Here is a 25,290-nt window from a genome sequence, read left to right as displayed (position 1 = left end):
CAGAATACACTGAGAGATTATTTAATGTTTTATCGCTTAATCTTCAGTCATTCAATTCAATCAAACATTTATTGAACTTCTATTGTGGGTAAAATGTGCTGCTGAGCTTACTCTGGAGGTATCAATGTTCCTTGTTTTTTCTTTCTTTTCTTTCTTTCTTTCTTTCGTTCTTTCTTTCGTTCTTTCTTTCGTTCTTTCTTGCTTGTTTTCTCGCTTTTTGGTGAGGCAGTCAGGGTTAAGGGACTTGCCCAGGGTCACACAGTAAGTCTGAGGTCAGATTTGAACTCAAGTCCTCCTGACTCCAAGTCCAGTGCTGTAACCACTGAGTAACGTAACTGCCCCATGTTCCTTGTTTTCAAGGAATGAAAATTTAGCACAGAGTGTCTTAACATGGGGTCCATGAGGTGGTTTTTATAACAGGAAGTATTTTATGAAGCACCTAAACTAAGCCAAGAACTATGCTAGGGCCTGGGGATACAAATATTTGAGAGAGACAGCCCCTTCCTTTAAGCATCTTACATTTTTCTCAGGAGGAGATAGCATATACATACATAAACACAGGATATATATATTTTAAAATATAGAGATGATACATGGGTATGAACAACTGGGAAAACTGGGACAAGCGTCTATAAAGGGCTTACATTCTTGATGAGTGTCCTCCAAGGTTCTCTCCTGAGTCCTCTTTCTATGTCATCTCCCTTGGTGATCTCATCACCTCTGAAAGATACAGCTAGCATTACCATGCAGATGTAAATTCTACATACATGCATATACATGCTCGCATACATATATGCATGCACACACAACATGGACATGTGCAAGGAGACATAGCCAGCAGATATATAGAGATACACATCCTCCCCTAATACTCCCTCGTCTTTATTGGCACTTTATGCCAATATAAAGTAAGATCCTAAGAACAAGAACTTTGATTTTTGTCTTTGTATTTTCATTGTATAGTTCAATGCATTTTTGATTCAGAATTTTCTATGAAATCTCAGAGGAACTTATGCAGGTGTTTTCATGTAATAGTATTTATGTATCCTGGTTCCTTTGTCAAAGGTTACCACTAAACATTTTCATTTTCATTTGTTATTGATTGATAATTATATTAGAGGTGTAAACTATTCATTAAATAAACAGCTTATTTTATTTGGAATTGAAAAATGAACTGTGATTTGATAGAATAATTTTTTTCTTAAAATTCTACCTTTGGTCCTGATGCAATGTACAGTTATTTTACATTAACTTGAATGGCTTTATAGTCTTACTTCCCAGAATTTACTCTCAAATTGTGCCACTGACTAGTTCTCAAAAGTGATTTTCACTCAGAAAAATTTCCTAGTATTTTTTTTCTTTTTTTTTTCTTTTTTTCACATAAAAAACCAAAGCAAGAACTATGGCAAGATGATGGTCTAATCCTAAGAATATTTCTCTTATTACTATTTGAGTCTTGCAAAAATGCCTTTCATATGTTGATGAAATTGTGTGATCTGGCATGTAGTACTTTATTAATAATTATAATGCTGTTGATAAGTATTTATTGATTTGTTATATATTACTATACTAAATTATAACATTTATTAATAATTATAACAAAATTATCAAAGAACCTAATGCAGTGTAATGTTATGTTTCCCTTGGTGTTATACATTCTTTCCCTAAGTTTTGTCAAATTTATTTTGCCTGAAACTTAAAATTGTTTATATTCCTTTAGTAATAATAACATAAATTACTTAGGCTATGTAATTAAGATTTATTAGTGAGTATGCTGTTTAGACTTTTAAAATGCAGTTATTTCCTGAAGATATGGTTGTTGCTTTTTTCATCATTTGTTTAATTATTTATTTTGGTTCCAGACCCATCATTTTATAGAATGGGGAAACTTCCACCTGTGTAGAACCCCATCCTCACCTTAGTCTTAGAAAATTGCCTGAGGCTAGGGAGAAGTAAAGTTACTTGCCTAATGTCACTGTACTAGTATATGTCAAAAATAGAACTTGAACTCAGGTCTTTCTGACTCTAAGAAATACACCATGTTCCCCCACCATTTAAATTTACTCAGTATCATTTTATTTAATTGAATCTGTTCTATATTTTTGTTGCTGCTTCCTGATGTTTATGTTTTGAATGAACAGATTATAGCTTCCTTCACCCTTATCCCCTCCCCTATGCAAAAGGTTTTTTTTTTAATGAGGAAAATTTTGTTGTGTATGCATGAGGTTGTAGTATTGCTTTGATTCCAAATCCGTTAGCATTGAAAAAAATAATTAAAGACTAAAGATTAAAAAATTGTTAATTAGCCTGACTCTGGGGCTGTAATACACAAATCTATGTACAGGTATTCAAATAGAGTTTAGACCACTTTTTAGCAATATGAAATTTATGCTTATTTGGGATCATTACAAATTTGTTATCTAAACTCACGTCAGCCCTGTCACACAGTAGATGCTGCTCATAAAATGTTTTCCTTCCCTGATTTATTCTCTTATCATACTTTCCACAGTAGACATTATAAACCATCCTTCTCCTTCTTCGAACTTCCCTTATAACTTCCTTCCCAGCTCCCCCAGAGTATTTACCCTTTTGTTACAGAAAAATAAATGCCATCCCTGGCATATTTCCTTTCCTCCCATTCCTCAGAATCCATCTTCATCATCCCCAGTTCTCTTGCTTCTGCCTCTGTTAAAAGAGGTGGACTTTCTCTTAGGCAAGCTTATCTTCCCACCTCCTTTGAGAACTTGTCCCCTCACTCATTACTTCTTCTTTATCTTTAGTCTTACCTTAATCCACTGGCTTTTTTCCGACCATCTCCAACTTTGCCCATTTCTCCCCCCTCCATTAAACACCACCACCACCAATAACATCCAACAAACAACACCACTTCCCATGACCCATCCAGTTCCTCAAGCTATCCTAGATCTCTTTTCACTTTCACAGCCAAACTCCTTGGATGTAACTATATCCATTACCTGTTCATCAGTCCCTTGTAAAAATCTGGCATTTGCCATCACCATTACGTTGAAAAGGCTGTCCTCAAAGCTACTCCAAAGATGACCCGATAATTTTTTGTTAATCCTATTCTTACAACATATCTGGCAGTTTGCCCCCTCTTCCCCTGTTTTTGGTCGGTTGACAAGCATTTAGTACAAACCTAGTATATCTCATACACTGACTAAGCCCTTCCCTCCACCCTAGTTTAGGCCTTATCCCTTCTTACCTGGACTGTTGAAGTAGTCTACTAATTGCTCTTTCCCCATTGGCGGCTATCAAGAAGATGAATTACAAACTGATAATTCTATAACAAAGATGATACCTTCAGATGAAGGAATCTTAAAGGTCATCTGGTTTAAACACATCCTTTTATAGAAAGAGATGAAGAAACATAAACCCAGGTTGGCTAAAGACAGTGCCCGGGTCATGGAGGTGGCAGATTTTGGATCTAGCTATTCAGACTTCAAATCCAGTGTTCTGTCTGCTATACCATATCAGTTTGCCCGATCAAACCATGTCTTATGCCTTCCTTTTGTCTCTAGGATAAAACACAAACTCCTCTACCTGGCACTTAAGCCCTCTAAAACACGCATGCCACCTGCCTTCCTGCTAGTTGTTTGCGTTGCAGGGCATCTCATCTTGCATCTCCATGCCTTTTCATGAGTGGCCCCCCATGTACGTCTCTTCTCTTTCCCTTGGATTCTAGCTTGCCTCAGAGTACAACGGATAGATGTCCTGCAGCTGCCAGAAATTCTCTCTTGTGCATATCCGTCCTTTCAACAGCTTCACATGATTGTGATTCTACTGTGTATTGGCTTCCTTGTATTTATGTTGCATCCCTCGATAAAATGTAGCTCCCTTCAGGGCAAATCCTGTTTTCTCTTTGGGCCTCGCACTTACTTTAAGTCAGGGAGCATCCACTGTATGGCAAGATGCCTGGGGGTACAAAGAAAGACAGAAACATTCCCTGTCTGCAAGGACCTCACATTCTAATGCAGGAGACAGCATGAAAACAGCAATGTATAGGAAAACAACATCTGTATGGGAAAAATGGGAGATAGGTGCTTAGTGGGGCATGAGGAGGGGCCAGGAAAGACTTCTGGCAGAAGATGAGTTTTTAGTTCAGACTTGAATGAAGCCAGGGAAGCCAGGATGAGTTTGGGGAATGGAGCACATCCAGGCACTTAATAATTTAATCTTGCTGTTTTCAGGTATTTTAGATCTTTCTTAGCTCCTGTGGGAGAAAAGCCCATGACTATATAATCTTTTAACCATTTAAAATTTCTTGAACTAATTTGATTAGAAAAGATCCTGATATATTTTCGATGATACAACAGCATAGTTAAAACAATATAACATATTTCTCATCATTTTAACTTGTGTTTTTATTTTCAGTTACAATACTGTGTTGTCTTCCAAGTGTTTTTTTTTTTTCTGAGATAAGAAAAAGTGAGAGGAAATTGAGTTTACTCTGTAAATGTAGTTTTTATTCTTCCAACTACCTTGCTATCATGAGTTGAAATAATATAATTTGTAAAAAAGGAAATTGACTTCTTGCTCTGGGGCATTTTGTACTTGTTTATACATTTATAAAAGAATGAAGATTTTAGGAATGCATGAGGCACTGTGACTGCTAGATTCCTTTATTGCCTCTTATCCTTGTAGTTCAATATAAAATCTCAAAGGCAACCTTATATTTGTAATTTTGTTTTAGCAGATATTAATAAAGGTAGGGAACAACCTGCTAGTTATTAATATGAGACTGGTGTTTATGGAACTTTAAAGTCCTATTAGAAAATCAGTTCTATAAAATGTAATTTTGTGACTTTCTCAAGGCCAAGTTATGGAGCTTGGGAATAGAGTGTGTATGTGTCCTCATTCTTGGTCCCTTCATCGGTCTCTTCTGACTGTGGTGCATTAACACATTTTATCTTTAGGATGAAACTCTAAATGGCTGACTTCACATAGCATTTGGAGATGTACATAGTGCTTTACTTGTTTTATTTGCTTTCATACTCTTAACGCTACGAGGTATTATTATTATTTTTATTTTAGAGATGAGAAAATTGGGGCTTGGAGAGGTCAAGAGACTTGTATGTGGTAGATAAGTAGTCAGTTTCATAGGTGATATTAGAACCCAGGTCTTCTTTAACTTCTAGACCGCCACTTTATTCATTGTTGATTCAGTTCATGGTACAGTTGAAAGTGCCCTGGCCTAAAGCTACATTCAGGTCTTGCCTCTCCTACCAATACATTGTCTTACCTTGAATTAATTGCCTTCCCTCCCTAGGTGTCAATATCTTGACTGTATGTGAAAGAGGGTGAATCAGATGATCTCAGTGGTTCCTTTCGGCAATAAAATTCAGTGGCTTTTAATACAGTAATGTTGCCAATACAGTAATTTTTCCCCAGTGTGACAAAAAAAGGGCAAATTTATAACATTTCTTCTCTTCCTAGTTTCCCACTCCAGATATTTATGCCTGTAATACAGTGGTCAGGCAATTCTCACCTACAAAGTCACTCTTCTATTCTGAGCTGTACTTGATGATTTGAGAATTTTGGAAGACGACTGTTAGACTCAAGTAGAATTTTGAGGGGGAAGCTAAAATGATTTAATAGAATAACTATTCCCATTTAGGGCTCCAGAAACAGATTCTCTTTTTTGTTTTGGTACTGAAAATATTACTTTGGACAGGTTTTTCCCTATCACTTTGTCAAGATCAAAAGAGAATTCGAAAATGAAATTTCTGTTCTGTCATGTATGCATTATTTTGTGTAATAAACATTAGATTATAATAAGGAATGTGGAAAAGACCATTATTACCATATTAAAGAAGAATTCTTTCAAATTTTCCTCTTTCTGTTTATCTGGATGTCCTGCTTAATAGTCGGTCTGTGTTTTGTTTTGTTTTATAGTAGTGGAGGAAGGACTATGGGAGAATGGCCTTTCCTATGAATGTAGGACCCTGCTCTTCAAAGCAATCCACAACCTATTAGAAAGGTAAGAGAAGCCCTATTGGATTTTGTATTTTTGGCATCAGAGTAGGAGCGTTTAGATTAGTGATGCCCAATTATGGTTTTGAGATCCCCAAATGTGAACATTAGTATTATTAAGGGATGCGTGAAAGTCTCCAAAAATTCCCATTCCAAATTGATTTGCTTGTGTAAATTTTTTTTTTTGTCATAAATTCTCAAGGGCTCAGGTAAACTTGGGTGGATTTTACCATTCTCTTGACTTAGATCCCGTACCCAGTGAACACATAGAACCCCCAGTGTTCTTGGACTGCATTTTCAATCATGTATTTAACAACATTAGAGAACAAAGTTTAACTCAAACAAGGAGAAAGATGAAATGGAAATCTTTCACTGAGCAACTGTTAGTCCCAAAGATGCGCATAGCCCACATGATAACAGGCCCTAATTGCACTCAGCTTTCCTTTTGCTCCACTTACCAACCCCTCCTCATCATTATCATGTGAAGACCTACTTTGGGAGCATATGCTCTTTATGTGCTCTGAATACTTGAATGGAAGAGGCAGAGGGAAAACAATATCCTACCCTCGAACTTACATGCATGCCCCTTTTTGTGTGGCTGAAGTAATACAAACACAAGTAATAGGGCATCTGTATGCTGAAAGGACTGGGAATCAGTGATTTCGATGCTCAGGGCAGCATTTATGTTGGGAAGCTAGCAGCCACCTAAGTCACCACCTGCTAAGAAAAGGTTTTTTCTTTTTTTTTTTTAATTTTTTTTTTCACATTCAAATGCAAACTGACACCTGGAACTTAGGGAGCATCTACCACCCATTTCTTTCAAAGAAGCGCTAGGGTAAATTACTTGAGGTTCTGCAGTCTTCTTCCCTGCAAAAGGAGGGGCTTGATGACTGTGCTATCATTCCTGGACATAAAACTCTTCAGAGAAACTTCTGATAAAACCATGTCCTAGAATTACTGTTCTTTAGAATAACGTTTTCAAAGATAGGTTTGATATATTTTGGATTTTATATTCAAAAGGTTCTATTAAAAACAACTGTAAGCCAAAATTTCCTTGAAAAGGAGGATGTTTTAAGGAAGAAGGATAAGTTAAGTGTCAGGAAACTAGAGGGTCAAACCCAGGAATTTTTTTTTTTCCTCTTCTATTTGAACACTAACTAAAAAGTAGGAAAAGGATCAAGGGGAGGGGGTGGAGGTAAATTTTAAAAATTCAGTAAGAGCAGGGGGAAAAAATCCAGATGATAGTATAGGGGTTTGGTTTTAAAAGTGGTAGCTGAATTTAAATCAATGTTTCTCACAAGTTTTGCTCTGTAGAAAGAGGAATAGAGGGCAGAATCACAGAGTTTGGACAAGGCTGGGGATTAGATAACAGCAAGCGTGGAAGTGAGTGGTAGGTAGGAAGAACCTCTTTCTGCAAGTCTTTCCACACTTCTGTCCAGCTCCTCTTCCTGCCTTTATGGTGCCCTTTGGTGACCAAAGCTGAACCATTGGAGTGATTGATAGGACCCTTTTATAATAGGCCACATAACCTTGGTAACTTTACTGAATATTTGTAAATTTCATGTAGGTGACTTTAATTCAGTAAAGTCACAGAGAAAACAAACAAACAAACAAAAAACCCATTTTCTGGTTTTCTTTTTTTCCCATGAAGTATCTAAGCTTATTGTGCCCTTAGGATTTTTATTAGCTCTTCTATTGAAAGGAGCCCCCTTGATCCACTTTTTAAGGTCTTCTGATTTAGTTGGCAAGTAGATAATCTTTTGATTATAATTAGCAAAGCATTGAAAGAATTGCTCTCTCTCTCTCTCTCTCTCTCTCTCTCTCTCTCACAAGATAATTGATTTTAGGCTACAGACATGAATTTTATTTATATTGTTGTGATTTCTAGAATCTGATACACATTGTGATCAATTAGTGTTGTGTTTCTCCAGCAGACCCTACATATTTCTTAAGGATTTTAGAGTGATGAAAGAAAAAGGGAAAATATAAAATTCCCGTAATTCCTTGTCATATTAAACCTAAATAAATATTTTTTATCAATTGAAATTTGTTAAAAGTGATTCTTTTGTGATTAAAAATATTAGCACACATAATTCTGTTCTTTATATTAAGATTTACTTTAATTATTCACTTACCTGTTTTCTCTCTTGAGAGAAAGGAGTCAGTAAGTGAGATGGCCAAATAATTTAAACCTCCTTAATTTTCATCCAGTTAATTTCAAATTTTTTAGAAATTCATGTTGTATTATAGTTTTATCCTGTTGAAAAAGGAAACATTTTTAAAAATTTACACTCTTAATTGTGAATCAGATTTCCATATCCCCCACTCTTCCTACCTTCTCTTTTTCTGTTGAGGGCAGCACCATGTTTTCATGGATCTAGGTTCCTAGCCACAGACTCTCTCTGCAAATCTCTCATAATCCAGTCCAAATCTTGTGGATTTAACCTCAAGATTTAACCACAAGAGCTATGGAGTTTTTTCCTTATTCTCTTCCCTCTTCAATCCATGTTTCCATGTAGCAAATTGATATTCCTAAAGAAAAGGTCTGATGGCTTTACTCTTCTGCTTGAGAAGTTTCCATGGCTCCCTCTTGCCTCTAAGAACAAATCCAAAAATTCTCTTTGGCCTTCACTGCTGAACCTTCCTTTCCAGACTTATTCTACCTTCACCTCTTTCCTGTACTTTTTGTTTTAGCCAAAGTGGCCCACTGGCTGTTCCTCGTAAATGACTTTCCACATCCTGTCTCTATGACTGCACTGTCTTCCCCCCCTTCTCTGGCTTCTGCCTCTTTGAACACCTAACTTCTTCAGAGCATCTGGGGCTCAGTGCAAGGAGCCCTGGATCTGCAGACAGGAAGATCTGAATATAAATCAGGCCTCAAACACTTACTAGCTGTATGACCCTGGATAAGTCACCTCATCTCTGTCTCCCTCAGTTTTCTTTACTGTAGAATGAAGATAATAACAACACCCACCTCTTAGGGTTATTGTGAGGATCAAATGAGATAATAGTGGTGAAGTGCTTAGCACAATGCCTGGCACAGAGCCTGGTGCTTAATTAATTCTTTGGATCCATTTTTTCCCCCCATTTCCTTTGTTTCCTTCTTTGCTTTCCTTTCCTTTGTATCTTCCACAAAAATTTTATTTTAATTCCTATTTTAATTGCTCATGCCTTTTCCCTAGGAAAAATATTTTGGTTCTATACTTCAATATTTGCTGATTATTTGATCCATAGAGAACTCTAGATAACTAACTCTACCAGTACAGATAAGGGCATTGAGAGACTCAGTGACTTACCCAAGGTCATGTAGCCAGAATAGGTCAGAGGCCAGATCACCTCATCCTTCCTGATGCTGACATTATGTCTCCACTCTGCTCCACTGCTGCTACTTTCATTGTGCGTTTTCCACTTCTCCCCTTACCCTGTCCCACCTGAATGACTTTGTTTAAATTGTGTGTGTGTGTGTGTGTGTGTGTGTGTGTGTGTGTGTGTGTTCCTAAGGCAGAAAGTCAGGAGGAGGGTATATATAATGCCTATCTCAGTTTGAGAAGGGTCAGAATGCAGGCCTGTCTGTATGGGAAGGGTGAATGTGCCTACTAAGACAGAAAGGACGCAAGGCACTCCAGCTGATTGACTGCAAATTATTTTAGAAGAGGTATCCCTTCCCACAGTCTGTAAAAGTGAAGTGTGAGACCACAGTCTGTGCTTGTCCATGTGTCTCTGACTTTTTAAAACCCAAACAAACTGTGACAGAAGGGACTCTACATGGTGGGGGAGGGGGGTAAATGGGGCTGTGGGATGCCAAGGATGCTAAGGAAGATATGCTTTCCTGCAAGTGATCACTGTGGTTTATGCACAGTGGTCAGGAATGCCAGTCTCCTGAATGGACAAAGGAGGACTTTGAATTCTTTAAGTAGTGGGACCCTCAAATCCAGCCATATAGGTTGAGAAAAGGAGTTACCATATCTCTCCCCCGTTTATCAACTACACTTTGCAAAACACTTGGCCATACTGCTTCCATTTCTGCTTTTCTCACTTACTTCTTAACTCCTTGCATTCTGACTTCTAAACCTTTTATCTGGATTCAGGTCCTGTCTCTGACATCTCCTGGATTGATGACCCTGGAAAAGTCACTAAGCTGACTATTGTGTGTAGTGCTCTACAGCCATAAATTTTAGAGAAGACACAGATGCCCTTGGCAGAGAGCCCATACTCACTCAGTAATGCCCTATGCTAGTGAAATCACAGCTCCATTCTCTGTCTCTATTCTTGCATCTTTTTGTCTATACCTCTGTGTGAACATATCACCTTGACAGAATGAAAACTCCTCATGGCTGGCAAGGTTGTGGGTTTTTGCCTTAGTATCCCTAGATCTTAGCACAGGGCCTTTCATATAGTAGGTACATAATAAATGCTTGGTGATACCTGATGCCCTTTACTCCTTGGAGAAAATGTTGGAGCACTCACATCATCCCTGCACAACATTTTATAGTACTTACCTGGACAAATTATGCTTACTGTTTTGGGAAAGTCTAAACCACAGGATGGTGCTATGAATCATGGGCAGGTAGAGGCAGGTGAAGCCCAGTAAAACGATCCCTGGATTGAATCAGAGAACCTGAGTTTAAATCGTGGTTCTATTACTACCTATGTAACCTTGCAGAATTGACTTACTCTGAACCTCAATTTCCTCATCTTTAAAATGAAGGTGTTGAGCTAGGTCAATCAGTCAATTAAAAAGCACCTATTAAGTGCTATGTGTCTGGCGTCTTAATAAAGCAAAACAACTTCTGCTGTAAGATGTAAAGGATCTTACATTCTAGTGGGGGAGATAATATGTAGATAAAGATGTATGTATATGTATAGGGTAGATGGACGGTTACCTACCGTAGATGAAATCTATGATCCTAGGATAACTCATAGAGTGGTTTTCTTTCTGATTCATTTTGATTGGTTTATATATCTAAAAAGCTAAAAAAAAAAACAAAAAAAAAAAAACCTAAATTGGGGGCAGCTAGGTGGCTCAGTGGATAGAGCACCAACCCTGAAGTCAGGAGGACCTGAGTTCAAATCCGGCCTCAGACCAAACACTTGACACTTACTAGCTGTGTGACCCTGGGCAAGTCACTTAACCCCAATTGCCTCACTAAAAAACAAAAAACAACCCCTAAATTGTTTGTATTTTTATTTGTTTGTTTTGTTTTTTGAACTTTTAAGTTCAAAGGAAAAGCTCTCACCTCCCAGTGGTGGTTTTTAAGAAATAGCTTATTCTATCCTTTTTTCTTTTTTTCTTTTTTCTTTTTTTTTTCTTTTCTTGTACATTTCTTTTCTCCTAGCTGTTGATGGGTGAGTTAGTCATTTTGTAGCGCTGTTTTGTAAAGTAATTCCAGCAGGAAAAGAACTTGGATGCTGTTGAATCATGTTCCCATTCCATTCAATTTAGTAAGATGGCTGACTCACTTTATTTGAACATAGTATTCCCACGTAGCTAAACTTGGAGCCAGTCTCGACCGTGACACCCAGCACTACTCCTGCCTCCCAAGAGTTCTCCTCCTTTCTAGTGGAGGACCTAGACTGTGGTAAAGCAAACATGGCCATGCTTACTTCTTGATCACTTGAAGAAGGATAGAGGGGGAAGGCATGCAGATTTCTAGACATACTTCAAGGCAGTGAGGCCAGGGAGGAAAAAACAGAACAAAACCCAACACTTTTTTTAAAGGATGTTTTTCACTCAGGGTGAGAATAATTGCATTTCCTTACTGAGTGATTGTCAACAAAATTCTTAGAATGGTAAAATGTCATTAATTTGAATGCCAGTAATTCAGATTTTGTGGTAATTTAAAGTAGGGTAGGCTGATGAATTGCTTTTCGATTATCTATCAAGAAAGGCTTGCTTAGCACATTGGTAATGCAAAGATCACAGGGGATGTGTTTCTTACTTAAGAGAACAGACTTTTGGGTACACTCACATATAATCTATATGTAAATGATGCTGCTAATGATAAATGATTCTTATTGTTCATTAAAGATGGTCCAGTAGGAACTATCCTTGTAAATAGCACTAAATTACTATATATATATATAAATAATATGCTCAAAAGAATATATTTGTGCATGCATATATGCACATTAAATAATTGATACTTTTTACTATTTAAGATTTAATGTCCTCTTTAGTTCAAATGAATGGGGCTTTATTTTATTGATATGCTATTATTCCACATTGTAAAACTTCTTATTTCAAGGGTAAGACCTGCATCTAAGCCATGACCCCCAGCTATTTATTCATTAGCACAGATGGAGTGCTAGATGAAGACATGAGTTCCAATTCCACCTTTCAAGTGCCTTGCAAATTTTATAGTACTTGTTTTTCTAGTTGTTTCTCCTCAACCATTGTACTTTAAAAACTGTACTTTTGCACTTTAAAATTTTTTTAAATTCCAGTAATTTTTTTCAATTAACAAATATTTATTTTCTCTCCTTTCCCTTCTTTCACTAATCATGAACCAAAAAAAAAAAAAAAGCACATTCTTCCCTCATTGCCCATGCCCCAAATGTCAGCCTTATTCTCTGCCTTTGCAATCTCTCACCTCTTTGTTAGAAGTTAGGTAATATCTCTCATCATCTGTCCTTTGCATTTATGATTTCACTGAATTGATCAGCACTCTTAAGCTTTTCAAAATTGTTTATATTTGCAATGCTATTATATAAATTGTTTTCTTCTGTTCATTTTACTCTGAATCAGTTTATATAGATCTTCTCATTTTTTAGCTCACTGCAAAGGCTACATAGCTGGAAATTCTGTAGTACCTTAGAGTTTTCAGAGCACTTTACAAACATTAATTAGCTCATTGTTAACCTCACAGCAATCTTGGGAGATAGATGCTATTACCATTTTCATTTTACATTGAGGCAGAGATGTTAATTATCTGCCATGGGCCACATAGCTAGTTAAGTGTCAGAGGTTCAATTTGAACTCAGAACTTCCTGACTTCCAGTCCAGTGCTCTATTCACCATACCACCTACCTGCCTCCACACATTATATAATGTTATTTGTTTAGCTGTTCCCTAATAAGTACACACCCCTTAGTTTTCCAGTTTTTTGCAACTGTGGAAAGAGCTACTATAAATATTTGTGTGTGTGTATATTTTCTTTTCATCTCTATTTTCTATTCACTTATCTGTGTATATTAACTTATCTGTGTATACAGGAACTTATTTTCTTTTTCCCCCAGTAAAATATGAGCTTCTTAAAGGAAAGGTCTTTTGTAGCCATAGTCCTTAGTACAATTCCTGGTACACAGTAAGGGCTTAATAAATGGGTTGCAAATGTGAATTAATTTGAATTATTTTTATTATTCCATACTTAGTAGATGCAAGGCAGCACGGTACTGAATAGTTCAGGGTCATGTGACTTTTTTTTTTTTTTTTTTTAGTGGAACTGTCAGTTCTGGTAATTATGCTCTGGGTAAAATAGACTTTTATGCTGTCATTCCTAGCTCGTTGTACTCATTTTAATATTCTAGGACAGACACACACATACACCCACTTGTGTCAGAGAAGCATTCAGGAACTGCTGGCGATAGTTTTCCAGAAAGTCAAGCCATTTAGAAGCTCATTTTACCATTTTTTAAAAACTATTGTTGCCATGATTTGAAGCACATGTGGTGACATATGAAAATCATGAGCTAGTTGGAGATCTTTGCTGTGCTATGACATGTCTGGGCAGGCATGATGATCTAGACTTGGCTTTATGGATACTAAAACACTTTAAGTTCCTTTAAAACAAACCTTTGTTGAATTTTTCCCTGGTGATATTTCTGAGGAAATATCTTTATTCTTTCAAATATAAATCTTTAATTCCTACAACTCAGGAAAAAGAATAGCAGTAGAAATTTATAAGAGACAAAATCCAAGAAAGGAGCCATTAATAAAAAGTCCCTGGCCTCAGTTATATAAAAATACACTAAATAAATGTGACTAGAGAGGGGAACTGGTGATCCTAAGGTAAGGAGGCCAATGTAATTTGCCTTCATGAGATTCGATAAGAACCAGAATTGGAGTCCAGCACTGGAAGAACACAGAGAAGGCCGTTAAGTCCAGACTCCTAAACTTTTTATAAATGAAGAACCTCAGGCCCAGGGTCTAACCTCTTCCTGCCTTTCCAGTCATAGACTTCATTCCCCACTCCTTGATTCAGTGATTGGGGCCTCATGGGTGTTCCACAAACAAGACCCTCTATCCCTCAGGTCTCAGCATTTTCTCTGGTTTTCTGTTATACCTGGAACATTTTTCCTCTTCATCTCTGCCTTCTTGTTTCCTTTTGCTGTCCCAACTAAAATCACGTCTTTTACAGGAAGCCTTTCCTAACCTTTCTTAATGTTAGTGCCTTCCCTCTGTTGACTTTTCCCTGTTTCCTGTTGTCATCCTGTCTATAGCTTGTTTGTACATATTGGTTTGCTTGTTATGATCCCCCCATTAGATTGTGAGCTTCTTGAGGGCAAGAACTGCCTTTTGCCTTTTTTTATATCCACAATTCTTAACAAAGTGCCTTGCACGTCTTAGACACTTAATAAATGTTCATTGATTGATTCTTGACTCCCAGTCCAACCTGTTACCCAGTAGAATGGATAAAGATTGATAGGAAGAAAAACATTACATATTAAGTTTAAATTATGAATAACTTTGTAAACCTGAAAGGGGGAAGTATGGTAGAGAGAAAGAGAAGTGAAAAAAAAAGTCTACTTTAGAAACTGAATGGAAAGAGGAAACACATCAATTTATGAAAAGTCACACACATAGTCCAGTGGCATAATAGAGTAGGACTAGGGAACTTTCTTGATTTAGACATTTGCTGGGACTCTTTCTTTCCCATGATCAAAGCAACCAATGCTTTTTTGACTTAACTTTAACGATTTCATCCTCTGTTGATAAAGTAATGAAGGAAACTGTTATTTCGTATGTAATTTTTTTTTCTAAGAAGAAGTGATTACTGAGACAAAAATGATGGGAGCATTGTGGGAAGACACTGCTTCAGTGATGTAATTTGTGGTTAGAGAAGGAGGAGAAAGCTATCGTGGTTTGACTGGTACCCTAGATTTCAAAGGATTCAGAGAATAGATCTTATGTCTTAAATTTTTTTAAGGGAAGTCAGTCTGGGAGGGAAGGGAAGAATTAATGAAGGGAAGAAAAAAGTTCCAATGAGGAAGAAATGGTAGAATTGTCTCAAGAGCTCCTTATGGAGACACAGACAATACAGGAACCAGCATGGTGATAACTGAGACATGTAAAGAAGATGTGAGCATGGTTAGTTAATAGATAATAGATGCAGGAGCAGGCGTGGTCTTTTCAGAATAGTGTCAGAGGTGTTGTGTCTCAGAATGAGCCCAGTCTGGCCAGGAAAGTGAAAGACAATACAAAACCTTTTAAAACTCTGTTGAGGAGAAAGGAGAGGATCAGGGTCATACTGGATAGAGTGGATGAAGTAATTGCTGATGACTTAAGCAAACCAGAGCCAATCCTTCTTATTTTGTTTTCTCTGTGGAGCAGGATGATCTTTGGACCAGAAGGGATGGGGGGAAAATGGCTAAATGGGAGCTATTCCCAAGATAAGTAGGGAGATAGGAAGACTGGCTGACCAGATGAACTGGAGAGGAAAATGGCAAACCACTCCATTATCTTTGCTAAGAAACCCCAAGTGGGGTCACAAAGATTTGGACATGACTAAAACAATTCAACAACATGAGTTTTGAGCCCCTTTTAGCAATCTGGGCACCTGATCAGGCTCTCTTTGGTTTTATTTCTCCTTCACAAAGCAGGGCCACCACAAGCTCATCTCTTCCCCCACCCACACACACTATCTCAGGCAAGCTGAGTCCTGATGATAGAGTAAACAGAACTCTAGTTACTAGTTGAGTGAGGCCCAGCCCAACCTGGTTAAGAGGCAAATGCCTTGAGGGCTAGAGTTGACTACATTTTTTGTCAATTGATCACATTATTTCTGTCAAGGTGCCTTTTCAGGAGTGGCTTCTTGACAGATACAGAAGAAATAGAAGAAAACAAATTAATAATTAGTTATTAACATAATAGCATAATATTAATTTCCCTCAGTTATATATGATAAAAAATGGAGTGTGGAGTTGTTAGGCAACAATTTCACCTGGAAGTTTAGCCATTATAAATCAAAGACTAATGCCAAAGAGTACAAATGAGTTAAGATCTGGAAATAGTTTACTCATTTGCCAAGGGAGAGGTGGTAACACTGGTGTTTTTATAGTGTTTCAAGGAAACATTGGTGTAGAATATAAGTTCCATCTTAAAGTTTTTAAAAGAAAGGTTGTGCATGATAATGAGCAGTAGTCCCTCATAAAAATATTGAGAAGTAGTAGAGGAAACAATTCATTTAATGAGAGCTTTCTAAGAGACTAAATAAGTCCTAAGGACTTTAAAGGATGAAACTGGAAGGAGCACAACAAACAAATGAAAGATGGAAAAGATCTGCAAAGATTTTTTTTTTTTTTATGAAAATTTTTACTTTCATTAGGGAACCCCCTCCCCCATTTATACTTTAATGTCACAGTTCCATGGGTATTTCTTGAAGAAGCCAAAGTGGCACTTAATTTTTATAAAAAGCTGTATTAAACCAAATAAGTAGAAATTTATGCCATAGACAACACTATTTTGGGGAAGAGGGGTTCATTGTCAAGATATGTAAAGTAAGGATTGAAAACAAAGGCATGAGGGGGGCAGACCCATACCCATAGCTCACCCACACCCTCACCCCCACAGCGCTCGGACCTTATTCTGTAAGATCTTTCAGCTCAAATTAAGTTTATCCTTATATAATTGCTAGCTCATGTTCACTTCTTATGTCTCTCTTGACTCCTGTGTTTGTATTTCAAAGTTTCACAGCTCTAATTTTTTCCAGAAGAATCATTGGTGGGTATTTTATAGAAGGTCCATTTTCCCGCTATGGATTTTTATTTGGTTTAGTAGATGAGTTGTTCTTGGTTGCAAGCCTGTAACTTTTGACTTCTGGAAATTAGTATTCTAAGCACTCTACTCCTGAGTGGTGGCTGCTAATCATGTGATCCTGATTGTGGCTCCTCAGTACCTGAATTCTTTCTTTCTTTCTGGCTGCTTGTACTTTTTTTTCCCACTTTGATCTGGAAGCTCTGTATGTTGGTGATAATATTCCTAGGAGTTTTCATTTGGGTGTTTCTTTCAGGAGGTGACCAGTTAGATCTTTTTATTTTCACTTTGCCCTTTGATTCTAAGAGCTCTGGACAGATTTCAAGGTTCCATTTTTATCATGGCTTTCAAGTAGTCCAGTGATTCTTAAATTTTCTCTCCTCAATCTGTTTTCCAAGTGCTGTGCAATACCTTATATTGTCTGTTTTTTTTTTTAGACTTTTAACTGCTTTAATATTTCTTGTTGTCTCATAGAATCATTACCTTTTTTTTCATCATTTCTAGTTTTCAGGGAGTTTCTCCCCATTTGTTTAGGTTTTGTACCTTTTGTTCCAAATGGTTTATTCTCTTTCCAAATCTACCATTTCTTTCCCTATTTATTCAAGTATTCTTATTGGTTTTCTAATACCATTTTTTAGCTTTTTTTTTTTTAAACTCTTGATTTATCTCTTCCAGGAATTCTGGCTGGAATTGTGAAGTTGTGTTTTTCTTTGAGGATTTGTTTATAGATGTGTTGGTGTCATTCTCCTATTCAGAGTTTATGTGATGAGTGCCCTTGTCTCCATAATAGCTCTTTATGATGAGATTCTTTTTTGTTTGTTTGTTTGGTTATTTTCCTAGCTTATTTCTTGGCTTCAACCTGTATGTTAGGTCTCAAAATGTCTGCATTTGGCTTTTGTCTTCATGGGTCCAGCTGCTGCTTTCTTGGGACCTATAGAGTGTTGTTTTATTCCAGGGCTTCATGGATATTTCCTACTAGAAAGAGACCTGTAGTCTTTTAGAGCTTCTCAGGTGGTCTGAGTCAGGGCAAAGACTGATCACTGCCCTCCTGATTTGAGCTCTGGAAATTCCCGACCTGGGTTTGGGTCTGAGCAATACTCCTGAAGGCTTGCTTTTGAATGGAAGTTCTAGTAGATTGCTGTCACTCCTGCTGTCTGGAAAGCTCTTCAGGTTTAGAATGACAGCATTGCAGGCTCCCCTTTGGTCTGAGCTATCTGCCCTAGTTATTCTTTTGCAGTCTTTAGATTGGGGTAGAGGATGGAACCAACACTTTACTCCAGTCTTATGATCAGAACCACAAAACTGCTATTTGCTTCTGAACTTGCTCATTTTTCAGTGTGTAGGTGAGGCCACATGTCTCTTCTCACCCTGGAGCACCACTCTATGTTTCCTCCTCAGTCCTCTGGGATTTGTGACCCTGAGAATAATGGTGCTGTCAGTGGATATCTGATTCTGCATTTGGCACTGAGTTGGGGTCCTCCTGTATGGGTCTAGGACCACATATTCTTAATTATATATGGCTTCCTGTGATTTTTTTTCCCTTGGATTTCCTTATCATCCCTGGGTCTGTATAAATGGCTTTGTGTTGGGGAGCAAGGCTGCACTTCCTCCTACTCTGTCATCTTAGCTCTTCCCATTGGAGAAAAAGCATTTCCAAGAAAGGGTAAGACAATTGCTTGGCATCCTGGCATGATGATAACTGGCACCAGAAAGCAAACAGAGCCTCTGAATTCTTATTTTGCTCCTGTTTATCTGCTGAGGAGAGCATTCTTTGAACTGGAAATGATTTAATAGGGAGCAGATACCCAAGATAAGGAATGAGATATTAAGAACACATCTAGAAATAGTAGGAAAAAAATTCTATTGTTGATCATTAAAAAACAGTGGTTAGCCAATGTCTAGAAAAGGAAGCAGTAATCACAAAGATCCAACATGGTTTTATCAGATTACGTCTTTCTAACCTCATTTCTGTTTCACAAAGTTGGCTTTAAATGTCAGAAGGGTTGTCACATGGAGAGTGGATTTGATTTGTTCTCTTTTGAACCAGATGGCAGAACCGCTTATAACAGGTGGAAGTTACCCGGAGGCCAGTTTAGGCTATGTATGATGGGAAATTTCCCAACAATTAGAGCTACCCTTCACTGGGCTGCCTCAAAGGTCTTCCCTTCTCCACCTTGAAGGCCTAGTTGAGGGTAGATAATAACTCATGCAATAGGCTAGGCTTCCTTTTTCTATATGGCGGCTTGGGTCCCTTAAAGTTCAAAGTCTCTGGTTCTTTTATTTGCTTTTGCATTTTGCATCTTTTAGAGAAGTAGAGCAAACTATTGAGGAGCCATAAATAAATGGAGCTCTTCTCCTCAATCTCTTACATCATGTAGGCCCTATCCTCAAAATTGCTGTCATTTCTAAGTGTAGTCATTGTACCTTCTAGCTTATCATACTGAGAAATGACCAAAGAAAATTATTATGATACCTTTGAGGAATCTTTCATTATATTTTCCATTGGCTTTGGAATCAGAAAGCAGAGATTATCCAAATGCTAAATTTGGTTATGTTAATTTCAGGTTTATATAGGCTATTTAGAGCCACTTGACATTTTGTCATAGAATTATGGGCAAGAGGAATCTTAATTCCTCTTTTTCTATTTGATGATATAGTTGTGGGATTAAAAAATATTAATTTTTTTTCTTTGCCACAGGTGTATGATCTTCAGTAAGTCAAACGATCTAGTATTGTGCCAATGTGCTAAAGCATTGTGCTAACGCAAATGATCAAGACTGTGCTAATAAGCCTAGGGGTACAGAGAAAGACAAAACAATCTCTGTTCTCAAGCAATTCACCTTTTAATGGAGGAGACATGACAAATTGAAGATAACCAATAGAGAGAGGACAGTTGGTATTAAGTGGGATTAGGAAAGGCTTTCTGTAGAAAGTGGTATTTTAGCTGGGGCTTAAAGAAAAACACAAAGAGATGTGGAGAGAGAGCATTCCAGGCATGGGAGACTGCCAACAAAAATGTATGGAGTCCATAGATGGCTTGTCTTGTTTGAAGAACAGCAAGCAGACCTGGATTGTAGAGTACTTGTATGGGGAATAAGGTATAAAAAGCCTGGAAAGGTAAGAGGGAACCAGGTTATGAAGATCTTTAAGTGCCATGCAAAGGATTTTATATTTGATCTTGGAGGTATTAGGTAGCCACTGAAATCTATTGATAGAGAAGTAACATGCTTGGTCTTGTGCTTTAAGAAGGTCAATTTGAGAGCTGAGTAGACTTGTGGTGGGCAGACCAATCAGAAGTGATGAAGAGGGTCTCCATTTTAGTGGTGGCATTGTTAGAGGAGAGAAGGGGTTGTACATGAGAGATGTTATAAAGAAAAAATTGACAGACTTAGGGAACAGATTGAATATGGGTGGTAAGAAAAAGTGAGGAGTTGAGGATGGCACCTAGGTTTTGAGTCTTCGGGACTGGGAGGATAGTGGTGCCCTTGACAGTAATAGGAAAATTAGGTAGAGGGGAGGTTTGGGGGAAAGATAATGAGTTCAGTTTTAGACATGTTGAGATGTTGAAATGTCCAATAGATTTCTGGAGATATGATTAGAGATTAGGAGAGAGGTAGGGCTGTGTAAGTAAATCTGGGAATCATCTGGTAGATATTTTAATTAAGAGAAATAATATAGGAGAAGGGAAGAGGGTCCAGAGCAAAGTCCTGGTGGTCACCTGCAGTTAGTGGCCACCGACTAACATGACACAGTTCGAGATCCATCATAGAAGACTATGACGTTGTGGTCAAGAATAGTGTTATGAAAACTTAGAAAGATGTAAGAAAGTATCAAGGAGAGGAGAGTGGTTGACCATGTTATAGGCTGCAAAGAAGTCAAGAACAAACATTATTGTATTTAGGACATTTTGTGAATGTGGAATCCTGTACTGAATTCTTAAAATAATTCTACATTAAAAATGGAATTGTCATATGATATTCGCAGTTATGTCAGATTTGGGCATGGGGGATTTCGGAGTTGAAAACTCTAGATGAGTTATGGTGACCCATTTTTCATTAATATATCTTTAGGTAGTCCTTACTTACTGATTTCTATTTTTAGGAAAATTAAAATACTAATTTGAAGTGATATTTAACTAGCCGGCTTTTATTGCTAGTTCTGTTCCTTGGCAAGTTTAATATAAATTTGTGTACTTTCTCGTTCCTCAAATAAAATTGGGAAGAGAACAAGAAGAACTTTGATGCCCTTCAAATGGTAGAAAGTTATGGTAATTTCACAAATGAAACTTCATTTTGACATATTTTTGTGTCTTACACACACACACACACACACACACACACGTGCACACACTTAGATACATACACTTCTTTGATTTGATTCTTTGAGCTAATTGATATGTACATTCCCTCCAGTGGTATCAATTACATCTCATCAATGCTTTCTCATTCTGTGTGATTCCTGTCCTTGCTTTCTTATAGACTCTCCCCAGAGATCTTCTCCTTGGTCCTTTTACATTTTGTGGTTCTCTGTGCAGCACTCTGCATGTCCATTCACCATCTCTCCCTCTTGCTATGTCACTTCTTTTCTGAGCGTACGTTTTCTTGAGGCTGTTTTTTCCACTACTTATTGAAATGGAGGTCATTGTTAGAGATTTGTCGTAACTTGCTTGTAACCACCAGTACTTCTCTCCATCGTCCTTTGGATGTCCCACAACTTGAATTCTTTTGAGACTGTAGTATTCCAGGAATCACTTTTATAGAACATTATTGGGAGAACATTTATGTTAAGATTGTTTTTTGCCTGGGGTGCAGCTTGTAATCATTGAAGGCACTGTGGAAATTGCCAAATGAAATCCAGCCTGCTGTGTTCTCCTATTAAATCCTGGTCCCAACTGTAGTGCTTGTCTCAGATATATGCACAACTATTCCAGCTCAAAGAACCCTCCCTTGGCATTCTCATCAACTTCCATGGGTTCAATTATCATCTCAATGTAGATAATTCCCAAAGCTATGGAACTGTATATCTACCTCTGTTGTGTCTCCTGAGCTTTACTCTCACATTACCACCTGCTTTCTGGACATCTCTAAATGAATGACCTATCCATTTCACCAAGTCCAAAATGGAAGGAATTATTCCCTTCCCCCTCCACTTACAGAAACTCATTCATCCAACATTTCATAATACTGTTGAGGGTTCCACTGTTGTTGTAGTCATCCGGTGTTATGACCTTGGAGTCATTCTTAACTACTTCCTCTTTTCCCCCAAATCCCCACCTACATATACAAATAAATTACTCCCAGTCCTATTGATTTCACCACTTTAACATATCTTGTACCTATCCCCTTCTCTTGACTTGTACAGATACTCCCTTTCTGTAGCTCACCTTACTAGTTCACCTACACTGGTGCAGTAGCTGCTAATTTGTCTCCTCAGCCTCTAGGATCACTTTTCTCCAATATATTGTTCACACAGCTGCCAAAGGCAGATGCTACTAACTGTACCATCCACCCATTCTTTTAGCATCTCTCTGTCACCTCTGTGAATACAATACAACCTCCTCCGTCTGGCACTTAAAACCCTTCCCAAGCTGCCTCCCACCTTGCTTCGTGGTTTTATTTCATGTTATTCTCAGTCATACATTATCCATTCTGTCCAAGTTCCTACTCTCCATTGCCTGAACTTGATATTCCTTCTCCTAACATATTCCTGCACACCCCCACTTCATCTCTGCTTCTTGAGGTCTTGTATAGAAAAGTCTCACCTCCCATGCCATCTACTAGACGAAGCCTCCTCGCATTCCCTTATTTGCTAGTGCTCTTTTCCTCCTCGAAATATATATGTTTATCTTTCTTGTATAAATGTTCTGTTTCCCCAGTAGACTGTCAGCTCATCAAGAGCAGGGACTGGTTTTCATTTTGTCTTTGTGTCTCAGTGCCTCCTAAAACCTTATTCACCTTATTAGGGTGAAATGAATGAACTGGCCTTTCATAAGGATATCCGTCAGCGCTATAAGCATTTTCCATCTTTTTCATTTTTCCTTTATGGCAATGTCTGATCTGTTAAGTAATAACACACGTTAGTTAGGAGTTCTTTTAACACTCTGGAGTAGCTGGCACAGCACCATCTATAAAAGGGAGCATTCGGAGAATTTCATTGTTTCTACAAAATAATCCTTCCTCCTTTTGGTCTGTGCAGGTCCGTGACTTTTGGTGACCAGATCCCTTCCTGTTTTCTTCTCTCCTTTTCATTAATAGTGAGAACACTGAAAAGAGTTTTTCAAAGAATCTTGTTTTGTTGTGTTTTTCAAAGTATCTTGTGTGAATTTAACATGTACACAAGTGCCTTTTTATTGGAGAATGTTAAGCCTGATTATTGTTCTACCAGGTCATGACTAGAAAATGTAGGCGTCAGGACTTGTTTGTAACTTGTTTTCACGATCATTTCTTTAGTATCATATATGAACCTTTAACTAGTTTTGGTATCTTCCCTTCCCTAAGTTGTCTTGTAGAACTCTCCCTCCAATATCTAAGTGGTCATGGAATATTTAAAAACTTACTGTAGACTGTCAACCACCACTTTAAGGATTTGTGTCACTTAAGAGAAATACAAATGAAAACAATACCTGGAATTCACCTCACAGCCAGAAAATTCATGAAGAGGACAAAAGATTGAAACAGTAAAAATTGTAGGGGCAGGGTGTAAGTGATGGGTCACAAATGACTTCAAGATTTTTTGGGGAAAGATAATACTTTCCCTTGAACATGCTGAGTTTGAGGCCCTGTGGGATCATCCATTAGAAATTTCTAATAGGTATTTAGTGACATAGAACTAGAGCCAGGAGAGAAACGAGGGTTTTTGTATAAGTATAGGAATTGTCTGTGGAGTGATCATAATTAAATTTATGGTAACTAATGAGGTCACAAAGAAAAAACACCTTCTAGGATAACACCTTGGGAATACCCATTTTGTGGGACCTATACCTAAATGACTGCAAAGGAGGCTGGGGAAGGGCAGTCAGTCAGATAGGAAGATAGTTGAGGAAATAATGCCACAAAAACTTAGAGAGGAGCGATCATCCAGGAGGAGCAGATGATCTCACATGCTGTAGAGAGGTCAGGAAGCAGATACACTGAAAAGAGACCAGCAGATGGGGCACGAAAGACAGCACTGGTGACTTTGGGGACAGCAGATTCATTTAAGCAATGAGACAAAAGTCAGTATAGATTTTAAGGGATTGAGAAGCAAGTGAGAGGAGAGGAAGTGGACAGAACAATTGTCATAATTCAGAGGAAGAGGGAGACAGGAATTGGGATATTGTGTATGGGGAATAATAGCAAGAGGTCAGATCTTCCCAGATTGTAGAATGTATCAAAAGGAGTAATGTGGGAGCATTCTGGAAAGAAGGGTTGAAGCCAGCTTGTGAAGGACTTTAAATGTAATACTGGAGATTTTGTTATTAATCCTTGAAGCACCAGGGAGTCATTGGAGCCTCTTGAACACAGGAGTGACATGATCATATTTATGTTTTAAGAGGGAAAGGAGGAAGGAAATAAACATTTATCCAGTCTAGTGCCTGCTATGTGCCAGGCACTGGTCAAAGGGATAATATTTCTAATTACATCACACATCTTAAGAGATAATATTATAAAAGTGATCTCATTAACCCTCACAACAGCTTGGTGAGGTAGGTGCTGTTAGTACCCCCATCTTATAATCGAGGAGCCTCAGGCAAACTGAGATTAAGGAACTTACCCAGAGTCAAATAGACATTGAGTATCTGAGGTCCGATTGGATCTCAGGTCTTTACTGCAGTCTCATTGCACTATCTACTAAAAAATCACATTTGATCCTCACAACAACTCTGGGAGGTAGGTGGTGTTATCTCCATTTCACAGTTGAGGTAATTGAGGGAAACAGGATCACAGAGTCAGCAAGTGTCTGAGGCAGAATTTGAATTCTGATCTTCCTGACTTGAGGCCCGCCTCTCTATCTACTGCACCACCTAGCTGGCTCTAATAATCACAATTGATTTTGAGAATATTAATTTAGCAACCAGGTTGAGAGGGGAAAGATTGGTGACAGGAAGACCTGCTACTAATAGGTTGGTATAGGAATAGAAGTGAGAGATTTGATGCAAGGCCTGAAATGGAGTGATAACTGGAGAGATTTTCAAGGTAGAATGGGTTAGACTTGGCAACAGATTGAATAAAGGGATGTCAGATACTGAAGAGTTGAGAGAAATCTGAGGTTGTGGACCTATGTGATTGGAAGAATAATGATTGGGGTAAAGAATACGTGTGTGTGTGTGTGTGTGTGTGTGTGTGTGT

General features: G+C 37.9%; 1 protein-coding gene across 4 annotated transcripts in view; it reads left to right on the top strand.

The window, feature by feature from the left end:
* The window catches only part of MED13L (mediator complex subunit 13 like), a 392,641-nt gene that overhangs the window by 208,860 nt on the left and 158,491 nt on the right, over positions 1 to 25,290 (top strand). For 2 of the 4 annotated variants that reach the window (XM_027862690.1, XM_027862677.1), the window contains exon 3: positions 5,914 to 5,998. The exons of 1 other annotated variant lie outside the window; for it this stretch is intronic. In XM_027862690.1, coding sequence (XP_027718491.1) covers positions 5,914 to 5,998 — 85 coding nt within the window. The remainder of the gene's footprint in view (positions 1 to 5,913; positions 5,999 to 25,290) is intronic. One more of the 4 variants, XM_027862683.1, reaches the window with a different exon arrangement.

This window comes from Vombatus ursinus, unplaced genomic scaffold (assembly GCF_900497805.2).
Source record: "Vombatus ursinus unplaced genomic scaffold, bare-nosed wombat genome assembly UNPS02001287.1, whole genome shotgun sequence".
Lineage (NCBI taxonomy): Eukaryota > Metazoa > Chordata > Mammalia > Diprotodontia > Vombatidae > Vombatus > Vombatus ursinus.
The sequence above is the reverse complement of the archived record's forward strand: the minus strand, read 5'-3'. Positions and strand labels throughout refer to the sequence as shown.